Below are 19840 nucleotides of genomic sequence, written 5' to 3' on the forward strand. Positions count from 1 at the left end.
GGCAGCTTCAGCATTCTGTCCTCTTCCCAAAATCTTGCTGCAAGCACCTTTGCTCTGCTGCTAGCACTTGCAGCCCCTTGGGTCCTCTCCAGCTGCACAGAGCAGCTGCCAGTCCCCAGTGTCCTGCTACTGGTGGCAGGAGGGGAACGTGGGATGGATGGCAGCACTCAGCTCCTCTGGTGACTCTGACATCTGCTTGTAGGAAATGTGTCACAGCTCAGCAGCTCACTTCAGCACCTTGTTCTGCAAAGCTGATGTTCTCTGGTTGTTTCCTAGGTTGTGATACACCCAGGCACAATTGCTGTGCCCTCAGAACAGCCTCAGGATGGGGAAGAAACTCTCCTCTAAGCTGCTTCTGCATCTCCTTCTGCGCTGTGTCCTGCAACCTTCACACAAACCGCTGCAGATCTGTGCAGATGGGATGTTCACTGCACCTTTATTTACTTCAAGAGCACCACAACCATTTGTCTCCTTTGACTAAAGCAGCTTCTCAGGGTGCAGCAGACAAGGGAAAGGAGCCTGCAGGTGCCAGCTCTTCTCTGCAGTGATGGGACTTGGAAATGTCCCAATGTTAACACAGAAGAGCTCTGACATGCTTGTTAGTTAATAAAGCCTTTGTGTTGCAAGTGTTAGTCAGGAGTCACTCTGGGACCCACGGGGTCTGTGCTGAGGCTGCAGGACAGGTGGTTGGTGTAAGGCTGGCCCAGCCCAGCACTGGCTGGCAAGTCCCTGTTTGGCTCTCTACCCGCCAAGGGCTCCCCGAGAGCTGGCCAGGCCACAGTGCCCAGCCCTAGGCACAAGACAGGCATGGCTGGGGGCTGCAGGTGGAGAGCCCATGGCTGCGTGTCCATTAGGAATGGAGCCAAGAGGAGCAGGACTTTGGTGTGGTGTTGCTGTCAGTCACGTCAGGTCGCTGTACAGGGGTAGGAAGTGGTGATTCATGTTTGTGGCCACAGCTGGTTTTCAGTCTGGGCAGCAGGAGATGCTTTGAAAGAGAAAGGTAGGCAGAAAAGACCAATCCCAGCTTTTGGGTCCTCAGCAGTTTAAAGCAAAGCTTTGTGGTAGGTCCCACTGAGATGTTCATTCTGGGCAGGCCTGCAGTGTTTGCTGCTAGAGCACAGCTTTGACTTTGGACCATAGAGCAATGGCCTTGAAACTTCTGCCCAGGAAGTGGCCATGGAATCAGAAGGGGTGTCATGGGTTGAGACTTATGCCTTTAAAAAGAAAACATAGAGTACAGGCTTTCAGAGGCTGGAGAGAATCCAGAGTGGACAGGAAACTGTAATCTTTTGGTATTTTGTTCCCATAACTCTGGTGCCTTACTGTATTTAAGCTGGCAGCAGAGCCAGCTCCTCCCTCTTTTCTTGTCTTCCCTTTCTTCTCCCAGGGTATTTATCTCCTGGGGTTTTTACTGTGCAGTGAGGGCCCTTGGGCAGGGAGTAAGGGAAGGGGCACTTGGGGCCTGGCCAGCCTTGAACTAGCCTGGCAATGGGAAGAGGGGGGAAGAAAGAGCACTGAGGCTTATGGTAAACCCCAGGTTGGGGGGAGAAAAGGAGTGCTGGGGTTTTGGTCTGATTTGGTGGTTTGGAGAAGGACCTCAAAGTTCATCCTGTTACAACCCCCGTGCCATGGCCAGGGACACCTTCCACTAGACCATCATCCAGCCTGGCCTTCAGCACCTCCAGGGAGGGGACATTCACAACCTCCCTGGGCAACCTATTCCAGTGTCTCACCACCCTCATTGTGAGGAATTTCTTAGCAATCTCCAGTCTCAATCTCCCCTCTTCCAGCTCAAAGCCCTTGCCCCTCATTGTGAGGAATTTCTTACCAATCTCCAGTCTCAATCTCCCCTCTTCCAGCTCAAAGCCCTTGCCCCTCATTGTGAGGAATTTCTTACCAATCTCCAGTCTCAATCTCCCCTCTTCCAGCTCAAAGCCCTTGCCCCTCATTGTGAAGAATTTCTTAGTAATCTCCAGTCTCAATCTCCCCTCTTCCAGCTCAAAGCCCTTGCCCCTCATTGTGAAGAATTTCTTAGTAATCTCCAGTCTCAATCTCCCCTCTTCCAGCTCAAAGCCCTTGTCCCTCATTGTGAAGAATTTCTTAGCCATCTCCAGTCTCAATCTCCCCTCTTCCAGCTCAAAGCCCTTGCCCCTCATTGTGAGGAATTTCTTACCAATCTCCAGTCTCAATCTCCCCTCTTCCAGCTCAAAGCCCTTGCCCCTCATTGTGAGGAATTTCTTACTAATCTCCAGTCTCAATCTCCCCTCTTCCAGCTCAAAGCCCTTGCCCCTCATTGTGAGGAATTTCTTAGTAATCTCCAGTCTCAATCTCCCCTCTTCCAGCTCAAAGCCCTTGCCCCTCATTGTGAAGAATTTCTTAGTAATCTCCAGTCTCAATCTCCCCTCTTCCAGCTCAAAGCCCTTGCCCCTCATTGTGAAGAATTTCTTAGTAATCTCCAGTCTCAATCTGCCCTCTTCCAGCTCAAAGCCCTTGCCCTCATTGTGAAGAATTTCTTACCAATCTCCAGTCTCAATCTCCCCTCTTCCAGCTCAAAGCCCTTGCCCCTCATTGTGAGGAATTTCTTACCAATCTCCAGTCTCAATCTCCCCTCTTCCAGCTCAAAGCCCTTGCCCCTCATTGTGAAGAATTTCTTAGTAATCTCCAGTCTCAATCTCCCCTCTTCCAGCTCAAAGCCCTTGCCCCTCATTGTGAAGAATTTCTTAGTAATCTCCAGTCTCAATCTCCCCTCTTCCAGCTCAAAGCCCTTGCCCCTCATTGTGAGGAATTTCTTAGCAATCTCCAGTCTCAATCTCCCCTCTTCCAGCTCAAAGCCCTTGCCCCTCATTGTGAAGAATTTCTTAGTAATCTCCAGTCTCAATCTCCCCTCTTCCAGCTCAAAGCCCTTGCCCCTCATTGTGAAGAATTTCTTAGTAATCTCCAGTCTCAATCTCCCCTCTTCCAGCTCAAAGCCCTTGCCCCTCATTGTGAAGAATTTCTTAGTAATCTCCAGTCTCAATCTCCCCTCTTCCAGCTCAAAGCCCTTGCCCCTCATTGTGAAGAATTTCTTAGTAATCTCCAGTCTCAATCTCCCCTCTTCCAGCTCAAAGCCCTTGCCCCTCATTGTGAAGAATTTCTTAGTAATCTCCAGTCTCAATCTCCCCTCTTCCAGCTCAAAGCCCTTGCCCCTCATTGTGAAGAATTTCTTACCAATCTCCAGTCTCAATCTCCCCTCTTCCAGCTCAAAGCCCTTGCCCCTCATTGTGAGGAATTTCTTACCAATCTCCAGTCTCAATCTCCCCAGTTAGCATTCATGGAGCATCTTACCTGGCTTCAGGTGAGCAAAGGGAATCTCCCCAGTTAGCAGCTCCCAGAGGCACAAAGCATAGCTGAAGACGTCAGCCTTGACGGTGTACCTGGTGCACTGGGTGAACACCTCAGGGGCCATCCAGCGGAGGTTCTGCAAAGCAGGGGACATCAGCAGGACATCAGCACTGTCCACTTCCTCCTGTATGCAGCTTTTCCTGCATCTGTGCTCTTGTTTTCCTCTCTTATTTCTTTACTCCCCTTGCTCCATACAGGAACTGCTCCATTTCATAGAATCAGCCAGGTTGGAAGAGACCTCCAAGATCACCCAGTCCAAGCTAGCACCCAGCCCTATCCAATCAACCAGACCCTGGCACCAAGTGCCTCACCCAGGCTTCTCTTGAACATCTCCAGGGATGGTGACTCCACCACCTCCCTGGGCAGCCCATTCCAATGGGCAATCTCTCTCTCTGTGAAGAACTTCCTCCTAACATCCAGCCTAGACCTCCCCTGGCACAGCTTGAGACTGTGTCCCCTTGTTCTGCTGCTGGTTGCCTGGGAGCAGAGACCAACCCCCTCCTGGCTACAACCTCCCCTCAGGTAGTTGTAGACAGCAATGAGGTCTCTCCTGAGCCTCCTCTTCTCCAGGCTAAACACCCCCAGCTCCCTCAGCCTCTCCTCGTAGGGTTTGTGTTCCAGACCCCTCCCCACCTTCTCTGGACATGTTCCAGTACCTCAACATCTCTCTTGGACTGAGGAGCCCAGAACTGGACACAGGACTCAAGGCGTGGCCTGAGCAGTGCTGAGTACATTTGCCAGGAAGATGTTCACCCAGCTCACACCATCTAGACCTCACACCTAACAGCACCAGGCTGTCTCAGCCCCATAAAGTTTTGAATTTAGGTGTCATGAACTGGGCTGCTGTACTCTTACAGACCTGTCAATCCTCCTTGTCTTTTCTTCCATCTTCCCATTAGCTATGTGCACCAGAAATTCAAAGTATTCTTCAGAGACCATCAATTTCCCCTTGTGGGTCAGTGGAACTTCTAAGCAATGAGTGCTCTGGACAGCCTAAAACACACCCAGAAGAAGGCTTTAGCTAGAATGAAGTGGAGTTTGCTTTATAAAGGTGATTTAAATGATAGGGAGAGTTTATTACAGAAACCCCATATTTATCTACACAACAGTTGGCTGGGTTGCTGTCAACTACAGCAGAAAAAGCTCTCTTTGCTGTCAGTCACTTTACAGTTCAGTTCAGCTCACAAAAAAAAAACCAATCAAGGTTAACAGCAGCAACATTGCTTTGTTACATTCCTTACAGGTAAGCAGCAAAGTCCTTACCATCATAACTTTTCCTCCTCTGCCAACTGTAATGCCAGAGTTCCTGAACCCAGAATTGATCGCCACTGAGTGCTGCAGAAAAAGGAAAGGCCTTAAAACAGCTCTTGGACAGTTCCACAAATAGGAACAGTCATGGGTTGGATGTGATGCAGTTTATAAACCCAGCTGTGTAAAAAAATTCAAACCCATCTCCCCAGAATATTGCAGTAACAGCCACATTAAAATGTCGTCAAGATCAAACCCAGGTAGTATCAGAAATTGGGGTTAGCTTTCAGTGAGCCACAGTCAGTCTTGGTCCACCAGTGCTGAGGGGATGTTCAGGTCTCTCTGGGCACTGCACCATCTCATCTTGAAGAGCTGGTACCATCTTTGCAGCTGCTGCCCAGTGGGTGTGGCACTGTTAGAGCTAAAGGTGCAGCAGAGCTATGAAAGAGGCTGATCAGCTCTCTCCCATCTTAACGAAGAACAAACCCATCAGGCATCACCCTCTAGGGACATTCTGGAGAAGCAGAGGTAGTCCTCAGTTGGCTGAAACACTGGGGCCAAATGGCATGGCTGGTGGCAAAATGATGTCTGAAAGTCATCGCTTCAGGCAGCAACAGCAACCCAGGCTCACTGGGGAAAATTTGTAGCTGGCAGCCTGCTTCAGCTTGAACATCAAGTTGTAGGTGAGTCATTCTGAACAGCACAGCAAAGCCTCTGTAAGTCTACAGCAGTGTTTTCTCCATCAGCTTACTTAACTACCCTAGCTATTAAACACACAGCACACCTAGGACCATTCTGAAGTGCTAAAGCTTTCTCAGGAACCAGCATTTGCATTTTTCCAGCAAGGAGCATAACAGAACCACAATGGAACCCTGTTACTTGATGCCATGTTACCAGGAGCTGGGCGTCCTGCAGCTCTTGACACAGCACGTGAGGAACAAACGGTTCAAACTTGAGCACGACATCACCAGTGGACTTCTCTAGAGCTGCCAGCTGGAAAACACACCAAAATATTTAAATCAGTGCTGCAAAGGGGGTAGAATTACTAAAAATACCCAGAAAAGAAAAGAACAGCCAGGCATGCAGAGGTCTTGGCAGGAGTGAATACTCTGACCATGCACATCTTACATAGCAACTGGCTGCATTCTGGTGTGCCTACAACCCAAACCCCACAGCTTTAGGTGGTCATGGTTCACACGGAGAGCATGTCAAGGAACAAGTACTCCTCTTCAGTTTTACACTAGTGTGTGATTTGTCACCTCAATAACCTTGTACTACACAATGCTTTTCCTCTAAGCACTGAGAGGCTAAAGGACTAAAATTAAATCCCAGCACAAATACCCCATGTTCAGATTGTTGAGTTTAACACACATGGTGAAATCAAATGACCTGAAAGCACAACACATGAGATTGACTTCCATTCTCACTTCCTAAATACTGAACTAACAAAGCTTTATCATACATCACAGTTTAAAAATTAATCAAAGACCTTTTTTATTCCACTTGCAATTTGTGCATTGAAAAGAAGAAAAATCCTATCTACCTGCTAAAGGGAAGAGGAGAAATCAAGAGTATTTCCTCTTGTGAGAGTCAGCAAGAACCCACTGCATCTTACTCAGCCTGAAGCTGGCTGGTGGAGATCTGCTCTGCTTTGAACTACTGACAAAAGTATTTCGGGGGAGATGTCGCAGTGAGGGAAGACTCAATATGATTAATAAGCAAGCTTCAAACTTTATTGAACATCCAGGTGTTTATATCGGATAGCTCAGATACAATGACAATCTTTAAGCAGAACCATGGCAGTTTATTGGACAAAGGCTGAAAGCCAAGCCCTCCCACCTGTGACTAAGTAATCCTGTCGGCAGTTCAAGGACACACTGTCCTTGCCCTTGATTGGCTTAGGCTAGCTGTGTTCTGTTCCTTGCCAACTCCTGCTCACCCAGCAACGTGACCTTTATCAACCAGGCAACCCTCCACAATTCCCCTGTTTTCTTTAACCAACAAGGCTTGATTGGTCCAATAATACAAATAGAAGCAACACGTATAATTATAAGTATCAACAAAATTATTCCTAACAAACGTAAACCTTCTTTAATTAAAGACATCAACCGACTGGGTAATGCACCAAACCAGAACTGTAACCAACTATCAAATGGATTAACATTTTTGTCAATCTTATTGGGGTGCTCCTTGAGCCACCTTAATTTAACATGTATAGACTCACTATTGTCCGATAGATTAAAACAACACGTTCCTTCAACATCTTCACAGCCGTGACCTTGTGCCAACAACAAAAATCTATAGCAGCTCTATTTTGACTTTCACTCTCTGTAACAAGATGAATAATAATTACTTGTATCTTGTTATACTTACTACTTAACATACCTTATACTAAATACTTATCATAAGTACTCATTTATTATCCCTACCATAAAATCTTAACTACAACAAATATTAAAAGAAACACCACAGCATCCACCAGTGGGGAGATAGAACAATAAAATGATTACCGATTGCATACTCAGACAAAAGTCCTGGTTCCCTGTTTGGTTAGCCCATGCTCTACCGACTGAGCTAGCTGGGCTTATCAGTTTTAACAAGAAGATCAAGACCAATACTGTATTCAAATTGCAACGACCACGGCTCCTCCTTTCAGTCATCGCCATTGGCTGAAGAAAAGGAGGAAAGCCCAACAAACAGGAAACAGGACTTCCATCCCCTGTATAGATAACCTTTGACTTTCTGTGAAATATTGTCATCCCCTGTCATCTTTAGATAGATAACCTTTGTATAGACAGGAGGAAACAGGATTGCCTGTGTAAACCTCAACATCCCTCTGTTATTTTCACATTGATATATTTCCGAATAAGATAAGAAGCATGGACTATGTAAGTTTGTACTGAAATCTCTTTCGATACACAGGTCTTTGGAGAGATCCTGCCGGTGTCCAGCGCTGTAATAAAGGCATAATACAAGGCACTTACTGAGTTTCATGTCCTTCTCTAAATCATTTTGGTGACCGCAGCAGGACAACTCTGTTTGGCTGCGGGACCTGCTGAGGAACAGGACCTCTCAGGGCGCCCCCGAGAGATTCTCCAGGAGAGCTCCTCTACTCACCAGATCACCGCAGGAACAGACAAGACTGCTGACGGAGAGAAGGTTTGCTTTTGTTAAAAGAGGAGGGGTTGTATCCATAAGCCGCAGAGGGACGCCCTGCACGGGAGAGGAGCATTTATTGCCACCCCTAGGGAAAAGAGCTCTTAGGTTGGACCAGGGGGGTCCAAAGGGACTTAAAATATTGTTTATATTTTAAGTGTACAGGTTGGAACCAGGGGGGTTCCTAAAGGGGCTTAAAATATTGTTTATATTTTAAGTGTACAGGTTGGGACCAGGGGGGTTCCTAAAGGGACTTAAAATATTGTTTATATTTTCAGTGTACAGGTTGGAACCAGGGGGGTTCCTAAAGGGGCTTAAAATATTGTTTATATTTTCAGTGTACAGGTTGGACAGGGGGTTCCTAAGGGACTAAATATGTTTATTTTCAGTGTACAGGTTGGAACCAGGGGGATTCCTAAAGGGGCTTAAAATATTGTTTATATGTTAAGTGTGCAGGTTGGGACCAGGGGGGTTCCTAAAGGGACTTAAAATATTGTTCATATTTTCAGTGTACAGGTTGGGACCAGGGGGGTTCCTAAAGGACTTAAAGTATTATAAACACTGTTTATAATTTGAGTGTGTGGTTGAGTGTGTGTGACTGAGATGTAGAAAATCTACGAAGCGAGAGGGAGTCCCAATCTGTGGTTCCGTTTCTGCGCGAGGAGGACGGCCAGAGAGGGACAAAGCGAATGAGCGAATGGGAGTGTGGCCAATAATTGTATGTTTGGGACCGGTCATTTTGTCATAATTGTATTTGTTGTGTGTTGCAAAAAGCCAGTACTGTGCTGTATTGTGTAGAATGGGGGGGAGACAAAGTAGTGAGATCCCAAAACATACCCCACTTGGTTGTATACTTGCCCACTGGGATGAAATTGGAGGCCCTCCAGGAGGGTCAACAAAACAACAGACCCTAATTAAATTTTGTACCCGGTGGTGGCCATTATATAAGTTAGGTGATGGAGAAAAACGGCCTGTAAATGGGAGCCTAGAGTGTAACACTTTATTGCAATTGATGTTGTTTTTAAGAGGAAAAGAAAAATGGGAAGAGTCAATATATGCTGACATGTTTTTCTATCTCTGAGAACATCCTGAGCTTCAAAGGGACTGTGGTATAAGAGCTCCCTCAGATTCATTAGTTTTGGCCCTTGAGAAGGAAAATAAGGCTAAGAACAAGAGGCAGGCACGTTTGAAAAGGTGTTGTTCTGCATGTAGCACAGGGCAGAGATGCCTTAAACTTGAGGAACCAAAAGACCTGCCTGAGTTTTATCACCCCCCAGGAAAACTGCAAGGGGTAGTGACAGCAGGTCCAGGAGATAACACAGAGGGTCCTGGTAACAGCAGTGATTCTGGTAGTGACACTGGAGTTAGCTCCACAACCCAGGCTCTGGGAAGCCCAGTGGCAAGGAGGACCCGAAGACAACAAGTAACTGCCCTGGCTCCCCAGCTACCCATTCAGGCCCCTCTGCGACAAGCAGTAGGGCCAGAGGGTGACCCAGTCTGGATTAAGGTACCCTTTACAAGTCAGGATTTGGACAGCTGGAGGAAAAAGGCTAAAAATTATTGTAATGACCCTACAGGGACAGCTACTCATTTTCGATTTATGATCAGGCAGCATAACCCAGACTGGGATGATATCCAGTTATTACTGGAACAAATGACTGAAACAGAAAAACAATTAATTGAAAGACATGGATTAGAAATAGCAACAGAAAGAGTACAAACTCGGGGAGGGGGAGCAAATATAGGGGATGTATTTCCACTCCAAAATCCAGGATGGAATACAAACAATGCCCTGCAAAGAACTAGACTGGAAGAGTACCGGGAATTTATAGCCAGCGGAATGGAAAAAGCTATCCCAAAAACAATTAATTGGTCTGTATTATACTCAGTCAGACAAGGGCCTGGTGAATCGCGCCCTCAGAATTCCTAGATAAGCTGAGGGAGGTCATGAGGAAAAAAACCTCTCTTGACCCTGGGTCAGAAGTACGTACACAACAACTGGTATCATTATTTATTGGGCAATCTGCTGGTGATATCAGAAAGAAGTTGCAAAAATTGCCAGCTCTGCAGGGGAGGGATTTAGAGGCACTTTTGGATGTAGCATGGAGGGTATTCTCTCACAGGGAAGAAGAGAATAGAAGAAAAGAAAAAAGGATGTGGGTGGCAGCACTGCAGGAAAATAGGGAGACTAAAGGGCCTACCAGGGCACGGTTGGAAAAGGATCAATGTGCAATCTGTAGGAAGAAGGGACACTGGAAAAGAGAATGTCCAGAAAGGAAAAAGAAAAATAGGGTACAGGCACAGCTGGAAGAGGTTGGTTAGGGGGGACTGGAGGGAATTACCCTGGCAGACCCTCTGGTTGTAATAAGGCTAGGGGAAAAGGAAAAGAAATTGGAGTTTCTGGTTGATACGGGAGCAACCTTTTCAGTCTTAAATGAAGCTTTGCTAACTTTGGATGAGAGCTATGTTTCTGTGGTAGGGGCTACAGGTCAGACTGAGAAGGTGTATTTTTTTAAACCTCTTAAATATAAATATGGTAAAACCTGGGGCTTACATAAGTTTTTATATATGCCAAATGCCCCAAAGTCATTACTAGGAAGGGACTTGTTAGAAGCATTGGGAGCTGAAATTAAATTTAGTAAGGGGAAGGTAGAATTTAGGGTAAGGGAGGAACAGTTAATTGAGGTTTTAAGTCTTGCACTAATGAGCCCTCAACGAGATGAAAACAAAATAATAGAAAGTATAAAAGATCAGGTATATCCTGGAGTTTGGGACACTGAGCACCCTGGAAGGGCCAAAAATGCTTTACCGATAACAATGGATCTTAAACCTGGAGCCCAACCAATCAGGATAAAGCAATATCCTTTAAGGAGAAAAGATAGGGAAGGAATTTTGCCCACTATAGAAAAATTTATAAAATATGGGCTGTTAACAGAATGTGAATCATCATACAACACCCCAATTTTGCCTGTGAAGAAACCCGCAGGGGGGTATCGGCTAGTACAGGATCTAAGGGCCATAAATGAAATCACGAGGGACATTCATCCGGTAGTAGCAAACCCATACACTCTCTTAACTCGATTGAGGACTGAGTTAGAATGGTTTACTGTCCTGGACTTAAAAGATGCTTTTTTCTGCCTACCTCTGGCCCCTGAAAGTCAGTCACTGTTTGCTTTTGAATGGGAGAATCCAGAAACTAACCGAAAATGCCAGCTGACCTGGACAGTGTTGCCCCAGGGATTTAAAAACAGCCCCACTATTTTTGGAAATCAACTGGCAAAAGAATTGGAGAAGTGGGATCAGCCAGAAGGAGACGGAGTCCTACTACAGTATGTAGATGACATCTTGATAGCAACTTGAACCACAGAAGAATGTGAAAAGTGGACTGTGAGTATGTTAAATTTTCTGGGACTTAATGGGTATCGAGTCTCCCCACAAAAGGCCCAAATAGTCCAGCAGCAAGTAACTTACTTGGGATACGAACTGACTGTGGGACGAGTACTGGGCCCTGAAAGGAAGGAAGCCATATGCTCCATTCCACTTCCCAACACCCGAGAAGAACTCCGAACCTTCTTGGGAATGACAGGCTGGTGTAGGTTGTGGATTCATAATTACGGCCTGTTTGTCAAACCTCTTTATGAATTATTGAGGAAGGCTGACAGGGCTCTGCAATGGAACGGAGAAGCTAAACAAGCCTTCCACACTTTAAAAAGGGAACTGATGAGGGCACCAGCACTAGGCCTACCTGATGTCACTAAGCCCTTTTTGTTATATTCCCATGAAAGTCAGGGAATAGCACTTGGGGTCCTCGCACAAACTTTAGGACCCCATCGAAGAGCAGTGCCATACCTCTCCAAACAACTGGATGAAGTAAGCAAAGGATGGCCAGGATGCCTGAGGGCTGTGGCTGCAGTCGCAGTCAACATTCAGGAATACCGCAAATTCACAATGGGACAGAAAATCACAGTCCTGGTATCACATGCTGTCTCTGCTGTGCTGGAAGCTAAAGGGGGACACTGGTTGTCTCCACAACGATTCCTTAAATACCAGGCTATATTAGTGGAGCAGGATGATGTGGAGATCAAAGTCACTAATGTTGTCAATCCAGCCTCTTTCCTCCAGGGAAGTAATGGAGAATCAGTAATCCATGATTGTTTGGAAACAATCGAGGCCACTTACTCCAGCAGACCTGACCTGAAGGAAGAACCCCTGGAGATGGCAGATCATAACTGGTATACTGATGGAAGCAGTTTTGTGATCCAGGGAGAAAGAAAGGCTGGGTATGCTGTAACTACAGAAGAAGAAGTGATTGAGGCAGAAGCACTACCAGGTAACACTTCTGCCCAAAAGGCGGAAATAATTGCTCTAACTAGAGCCTTAGAGCTCTCTCAAGGAAAAAGAGCAAACATATGGACAGACTCCAAGTATGCCTTTGGAGTAGTGCACGGCCATGGAGCCATCTGGAAAGAGAGAGGACTATTGTCAACCCAAGGAAAAGGCATTAAGCATGCAGAAGAAATACTGAGGTTATCGGAAGCAGTACAGAAGCCAAGCAAAGTAGCTATAATGCACTGCAGAGCACACCAAAAGGGAAACACTGGTCAAGAAAAGAGGTAACCGGATGGCAGGCAAAACAGCTAAAACAGTGGCCAGGGAGGGAAAAGAGGTGGCAGAATTTGTTTTGGTCCCAGATGGTAAACTGACAATTGAGCAAAAGGAACCAGAGCCTGTGTATAACACAGAAGATCAGAAATTAATTAAGGACCTTTTAGGCACTAGGGTAGAGAAAGGATGGGCTAGGACACCGGATGGGAAATTAGTCATACCTACTAACCTCCTTTGGGCATTTGTTCAGATGGAACAGGGAAAAACTCACTGAGGAGCTGAAGCTCTGTATCGAAAGTTGGTTCAGGAGTGCATAGCACGAAAACTGCACACCACTGTAGAGCAGGTAACTCGACAATGTGAAGTATGTCTTAGGGCCAACCCCAAGGTGGTGAAAGAAGTCAAGCTTGGACAGATTAGTAGAGGAAATTATCCGGGACAACAGTGGCAAATTGATTTCACTGAACTCCCAAGAAAGGGGGAATATAGATATCTTTTGGTACTTACTGACACCTTCTCTGGTTGGCCAGAAGCATTTCCCTGTCGCACAAACAAAGCTCAGGAGGTTACCAAAACAATGCTACAAGAAATAACACCCCGGGCTGGGGTGCCTGCTACTATTTCCTCAGACAGAGGATCACATTTTGTGGCCAAGGTAGTACAACAAATAAGCAAGATCTTAGGAATTGATTGGCAACTCCACACTCCTTACAATCCACGCTCAAGTGGACAGGTGGAGAAAATGAACCATTTAATTAAGAATCAGATAATAAAAATTGGACAGGAGACAAAACTCCCTTGGCCACAAGCACTACCAATTGCCCTGCTGCGAATTTGAACTAAGCAAAGGACTAAGGAAAGGCTAAGTCCATTTGAAATTCTATTTGGAAGACCCTATGTGGTAGGAACAATGAATCCTTCTGAACCAGGGCAGTTCAGAGAAGAGATGCTGAGTAAGTATGTCCAACAGATTTATAACAATTTAAACATGATTAACAAACAAGTGATTGGAACCAATGTGAGGGGACTAGACAAACCAGTTCATGATGTAGAACCTGGAGATTATGTCTATGTTAGATCTCTTTCAGAAAATCCCCTGGAACCCAAGTGGACAGGACCATATCAAGTGTTGCTGATATCCTTCACAGCTATCAAAATCAGAGAGCAAGCTGCTTGGATACATCACACACAGGTAAAGAAGGCAAAAGGCAGCCCTTGGAAAGCAGAAGAGCTGGGAGATTTGAAGTTGAGAATAACTCGTCAATAATGTTTACTTATTTGCTGTTATTTAAAATAGTAATAGTGGTAGTGTGGGATAATAATTTGTATGTACAAGTAATGAGAAATATAACTTTAGGGTTTAAGCTAGAGTCGTGCTGGTTATGTACTACTCTCCCGACTGACTGAAGTGCCACTTTATGGAATACCTCGTAAGAATTGGACATTTGAAGTTAAAGTAGGTAAAGATTTTTCAGATCTTACATGCCAATATGGAATGGGGAACGGAGAAAAGGGACCTAAATATGATCTTTTACCTTGGGATGAGAAACAAGAAATTAAAGCATACGCAAGATGTACTGACAGAAATATTACCAGATTCCCATTTGGGAATAGGCATTTTTTAAAAATCTTTGAGTTACCAAGTTGCATAAATACTACTAAAATAGGAAAATTTAGAGAACTCAAGAGGAGGCTAAAACAGTATTATGATTTTAAAAAGCAATCGTATTTGAATCAGTGTAAGATGGCTCCAGGTTGGTGGTGGCTGTGTGGAGATGGATATGCACGAAAGAGCTTACCAGAGAACTGGGAAGGACATTGTGTAGGGGGACAATTGATCCCACAGTATACAATACATAATGAAATAATTACAGGGATTGTAAGAAGTCCCCGGAGAAGGGTAAAAAGAGTACTGAACCCACTAATAGAGAGACCGACGGGATTCCATAGTTTTGTCAGATGGCTGATTCCTATGATAGGAGTAAGTGAATTAGAAAAGGCTATCGTGAATATCTCAGCCAGTATGGAGATTGCCCTTCCAGCAACTGAGGATGCCATTCGTGCAGAGCAGAAGGAAATAAGAGAGTCTGCATAAAATTACAGGACAGTTTAAATACACTTTAGATATTTTATTTGCCAAAGGAGGAGGACTATGTACAATAGTGAATGACAGTTGTTGCTCATATGTAAACGAGGAAAAGAAGATAGACATGGACTTGCAAAAATATGGGAACAAAGTGAGGTATTCCATGAAGTGAGCAGGGATGATATATCATACGGATTTTCAAACCTCTGGGAGAAGTTAACCTCGTGGATGCCCAACATTTTCTGGCTTAAACAATTATTAGTAGGAATTGTAATGATTATCATATTAATAGTAGTCTTGATTAAGGTAATTATGTGTATTGGAAAGAGTGATGTGAAATCATATCAGAGGTATAAAAATGATAAACTTAGACATGAGTTGGAAACTGGAAATTATTTTAAGAAAATATAGTATAGGAATATACTATTGGATGGAAGAAAGGGGGGAAATATTGAAGAAAAGGAGGAAAGCCCAACAAACAGGAAACAGGACTTCCATCCCCTGTATAGATAACCTTTGACTTTCTGTGAAATATTGCCATCCCCTGTCATCTTTAGATAGATAACCTTTGTATAGACAGGAGGAAACAGGGTTGCCTGTGTAAACCTCAACATCCCTCTGTTATTTTCACATTGATATATTTCCGAATAAGATAAGAAGCATGGACTATGTAAGTTTGTACTGAAATCTCTTTCGATACACAGGTCTTTTGGAGAGATCCTACCTGTGTCCAGCGTTGTAATAAAGGCATAATACAAGGCACTTACAGAGTTTCCTGTCCTTCTCTAAATCACCATCTTCTACAGAAGGTGCTTCGGCTTGGTCCTCAGGTTGACGGCTAAGGCTTGAAGTTAGGCCTGGGGCTGGACGAACCCAACGGCTAGGAACCCACAAAGAATGGTGGAAACAATGTTTGTACCATTATTTGGATAATCCCTTGAAAATCCGCGTCAATTAGTCCTGTTAACACAGTGAGACCTGACATACTAGCAGATGAACGCCCGATCAAAAGTGCTCCCACGGGGGTCCCATCAATCATAACGGGGCCCTTAATGTCCGTTAATATCCGTTGAGGGCGATTATCCGAAAGTACACATTCTACTGCGGTTGCCAAGTCCATGCCGAGGCTTCCGCTTGTGGCGGGCCGGAGTTCGGCACCTGAGCCGAAAATGCCGATGGGTTGGGAGCAGCCATTTGTGACGCCGCGCAGCGGCTCCTCGCGCTCGACTTCCCGTTTCCCGACTGCACTTAACCCCGTCGGCAAGCAGAGTCACTGGGGGTGTCTGACTTACACTGACGACACCACACGGCTCCAGCGCGGCACTCGCGACGGATGTGTCCAGGCGTCCCACAGCGGAAACATCTTGGTCGCGAGGTAGCACGGCTAGGGACTGACGAGCGACTGACAGGCGGTTGGAGTGGAGCAAGGGCGGCTAGTACTTGACCCAGCATAGACTGCGCCTGTTCCCTCATGCTAGCTCCCAGTTCCCTTACTGCTTCTACTAACATAGCTTGCGGCCCTGTGGGCACATGGGACATACGTTCCAGGGCCTCTGCAATTGTCCAAGTAGAAGGCAAGGTAGCTAAAATGTTACGAGTAATTTAACATTTGTCGAGTGGGCTCTCCGTGGATGCCACACTCATTGACTGTGGAACGCAACTGAGCAAGCCATTTCCAATCAAGCGTTGTTATAGCGGCTTGCAATCCCTCCCCCAGGATTTGGAGTGAACACGACCGGGAAAGCAATTTCCGTAATAGTTCCCGCTGCCTCCCTGTCTCCTGCCGACAACGCTTCCCCAGCCAAGGTTTGCCAGAACTGGTGTCTTTCATGGGCCACTCGTACTGCCTCCGGCGTTGCTAACGGGAATGAACGTCCTCCAGGAGCCATATCCCTGGCAAACCCTTCTTCCTTTGGAGGTGAAGGAAACTCCTCCCTTAGAGGTGGGCGAGGCTCCTCACTTGGAGGAGCAGATGGGATAGTGCGCTCGGCGGGGGGCTGAGAACCTGCTCCTATACATGTGGCCTGAGAGGCCGTTGTGGCGGGTAAGGTTTCTGGTGGTAAATACAAATTACGGACCGCGGGGGCTATCGGACAATCGTTTTCTCCTGCACTAGAAGACGGGATCACAGGTGGGGCCCCTAGTCGTGATTCTGCGGCAAGGGCCGCTTTCTGCTCTGCTGCATATTGTTTTAAGCAGTTAATCACAGCCCGCCATGGTTTTGCCATTTTTTCAGCTGTTTTGTCCTCATCTAAGACAGCTTCCCAGATCTGATCCCCTAGTTTGCTAAATCCTTAGCTAAATCAATGCCCTGAACGCGTCGCTTTTCTAAAAAGCATTTAAACAAGTCAGACGCCGCTTACCTCTCCATTTTACCGTCAGCGCTGTTGCAGCTCTTTTCCGGGGCTTCGGCAGCGTGGTCGTGGCTGGATCACCTCTGTAGGTGCCTCCAAGGTGCGGAGCCTTCTCGTCGCTCTTTCACCTCCTGTGCTGCTCCAGGGCCGAAAGTCGCACTGCACCGTGGCTCGAGGTCAGGATCCCTGTCGGGCGCCATTTGTCGCAGTGAGGGAGGACTTGGACAACAATCAATATGATTAATAAGCAAGCTTCAAACTTTATTGAACATCCAGGTGTTTATATAGGATAGCTCAGATACAATGACAATCTTTAAGCAGAACCATGGCAGTTTATTGGACAAAGGCTGAAAGCCAAGCCCTCCCACCTGTGACTAAGTAATCCTGTCGGCAGTTCAAGGACACACTGTCCTTGCCCTTGATTGGCTTAAGCCAGCTGTGTTCTGTTCCTTGCCGACTCCTGCTCACCCAGCAACGTGACCTTTATCAACCAGCCAATCCTCCACAGGGAGATTTTTTTTGTGCCAGGCGAGAATGTATGGATATGGTGAAGGGAGCTGTGACTTGAGCAACAGAGCTTTGACCTCGTAACTGCTTCTCTTTTGGGCAAAGAAAAGAGATGGATGCAGAGAGCAGACTGCTTTGAAGGCATTAAAAACCCCACCCCAGTATAAATGTATCTCTCAATTTCAGGAGATGTTAGAACACTGAATTAAAAAGGCAGCATAAGAGATTCACAGCTGCACTAGTTTCAGATGTCTGTAAATGCAAGGCTGTTCCCAGAGCAAGCTGGGCTCAAGACAGGTTTAAATTCAAGGCAGTTTTTGTAACTTGAGACAGCTTTAACTGTTCAGTTTTAACTGTGTTGAAGGAGACACGACACACCAAATGAACACATCCATACTTAAGGGAAACAAAGGAATTCGTTTTGGCTGCTTCTGCAATTGCTGACCAAAACGACACAGCAAGAAGGACCACAGCTTACAGGACAGTTAATGGGGTGCACACAAACTGACCCAGTTCTGACAGAGGTGTCACTGCACTCATGTCACACTCCAGCTGAACAGATACAGAGCTGCAGAAATGAATAGTACTGCTACACTAACAGCAACCTTTCAGGGAAGGAAGGAGACAGAGAAGCATGAGTTCCACTAATTCTGAGTAAGGAAAGGGCTCTAAAAAATAAGAATCACTCTATTTTACATCTTCAGAAATGGTTTTCTGAAAGACAGATTTTCTGCTATAGAAACTTCTTGTTGAGCTGTTGTGGCATGGAGAAAGGTATTATTCGAATTTCACATTAGCTGCATTTACAGGAAATTTGTCCTTAGCTTCTAAGTATTCTCCTCAAAACAGGTCTTAAGAATTTACTAAGTAGAACACCTAGAGAAAAGTTGATTTTGAAACTGACCTGTCAATTCACCTCAGTAACAGGGATAAAAAAACTCTACACACACTTCTTTGTATTTTCCATACCATGTTCTCCATGCCATTGGCATCTCTGCATTCAGTAGAAATCAAAGCTGTATCAGATTGTCCTCTTACCACGTTCTGGTTTGAGGCCAGACAGATCCTCTCTTTCCCCAAGAGGGACAAAAGAATGACACTCACACAAACGGATTGGAGAGTGATGGAAAGTTTAAATGGAAAAGCAATTGGTGAAAGTACAAAACACTAGAAAGCATCGAGGCAAAGAATATCCCAAAGCATACAGAGCCCCCTTACATAATTCCCAAAGGCTTCCCAATCCTTCCCTCTCCCCACCCGAGGGTATACCCAAAAGCCCCAGGGCTCTTTCTTCCCCACCCCCCTGCTAGGCGAGGCTCAGGCAGGACAGGTCTGAGACTGCCCCCTCCTCCTTTCTCCTCCTGGCATTAGGCCTAGACAGGTCTAAGGGGCCTAAAGAGATACTCCCCCACCCTTACCCGAGAAGAGAGAGCATCTCCCACGGGGGCAGACAGGGAAGAGAGAGGAAGCGAATGACTTTGCAGATGGATTTATAGGGTGCGGGATTTATGGATAGAAATACGCCGATCCTGTGTCCACCCCTCGGGACACCAGAGGTGTAACCTATGTGGCAGCAGCAGGGGGCACCCAGCCTAAACTGCTACACACGGCGTCTTTGGCACACGTTCATGTGTCACCATGAGCCACCTGCAGTCTTTCTTCTGGATCTCACAGCTGTCTGTGTCCTAGCAAGCAAGAGAAACCGTTAAACTCCTGAGACAGGTAGGGGATGCTCCAGCTTGTGCTTGTGTAAAAACTGGTGCCTCAACATAAATAGCATCGCTTTCAACACAACACGTTTTGTTAGTGCACAGAAATATTTTTACATCCGAGTGGTTTTAAAGGGACTTGTCTGTGTTTATGTGTCAGACAAAGCTGTCAGGCCGGGGTCCGGCACTGCAAATCTTGATGTCCCTGCCCCTGAAACCTGGCACGGAGACACCGGGTGCTGCCGTCGGTCCTGGCGGCCTTCTACCGGGATCGCTCTGCGGTCTCCCGGAGCTGTCAGGGCGCGGGCACTAATCCCACCGCCGGCGAGCGGAGCCAGAGCCCGAGATCCACGCTGCACCGACACGGGAAAAGCCGCGGGTCTCCCTCGCCGAGACAGGCATCGCCGGCTCGGCTCGGCCAGCTAGAAGGGCCTCCACAACCAAGGCTTCAAAAGTGGTCCTCTAGAGTACCGCTACAGCGGCGGGACTGCCCAGGACTCAGCGCGGCGCTGCCTTGCACCAGGACGAGGCGGCCCGAGCAGGAGCTGGTGGTGCAGAACGGGGCCCTCCCGTTCAGCAGTTGCACGACAGCGGCGGCACCTTCGTCCGCCCGCGCCAGCCGCTGCGCCTTCTGCTGCTGGAAGGACGCCATTGAGGGGGAATCAGACCGGCCCCGGCTCTACAGCGGCCACCGCGCCCACCCAACGGCGGCCGCCAGGGCCACACCTCCCCGAGCGCAACCCAAGGGCGGGGTGTCGGGGAGACCGTCACCGCCCCCCGGCTGCCATCGCCCC

The 19840-nt window shown here is 46.7% G+C and overlaps 1 protein-coding gene across 1 annotated transcript; it reads right to left on the reverse strand.

Moving 5' to 3' along the window:
• Positions 1-629: 629 nt before the first annotated feature.
• On the reverse strand, positions 630-19698 carry LOC128980506 (tRNA wybutosine-synthesizing protein 3 homolog). The gene is made up of 8 exons (XM_054398979.1): positions 19535-19698; positions 19412-19427; positions 18942-18998; positions 5524-5622; positions 4645-4716; positions 4237-4374; positions 3325-3457; positions 630-790 (listed from the first exon to the last, which is right to left on the reverse strand). Exons 1-8 carry the CDS (start codon positions 19696-19698, stop codon positions 630-632), a joined length of 840 nt encoding a protein of 279 aa, XP_054254954.1.
• Positions 19699-19840: the final 142 nt, after the last annotated feature.

This window comes from Indicator indicator, unplaced genomic scaffold (assembly GCF_027791375.1).
Source record: "Indicator indicator isolate 239-I01 unplaced genomic scaffold, UM_Iind_1.1 iindUn_scaffold_223, whole genome shotgun sequence".
Classification (NCBI taxonomy): domain Eukaryota; kingdom Metazoa; phylum Chordata; class Aves; order Piciformes; family Indicatoridae; genus Indicator; species Indicator indicator.

What these genes read in the sequence shown, in the direction of transcription:
- LOC128980506 (XM_054398979.1), bottom strand. Translation starts at nt 19,698, where the DNA reads ATGGCGTCCTTCCAGCAGCAGAAGGCGCAGCGGCTGGCGCGGGCGGAC. An exon ending in GAGGAGGAAAAGTTATGATG is followed by an intron (nt 4,375 to 4,644) that starts GTAAGGACTTTG and finishes GGTGTGTTTTAG; the next exon opens with GCTGTCCAGAGCACTCATTG. An exon ending in CTTTGCTCACCTGAAGCCAG is followed by an intron (nt 791 to 3,324) that starts GTAAGATGCTCC and finishes TCTTGTGCCTAG; the next exon opens with GGCTGGGCACTGTGGCCTGG.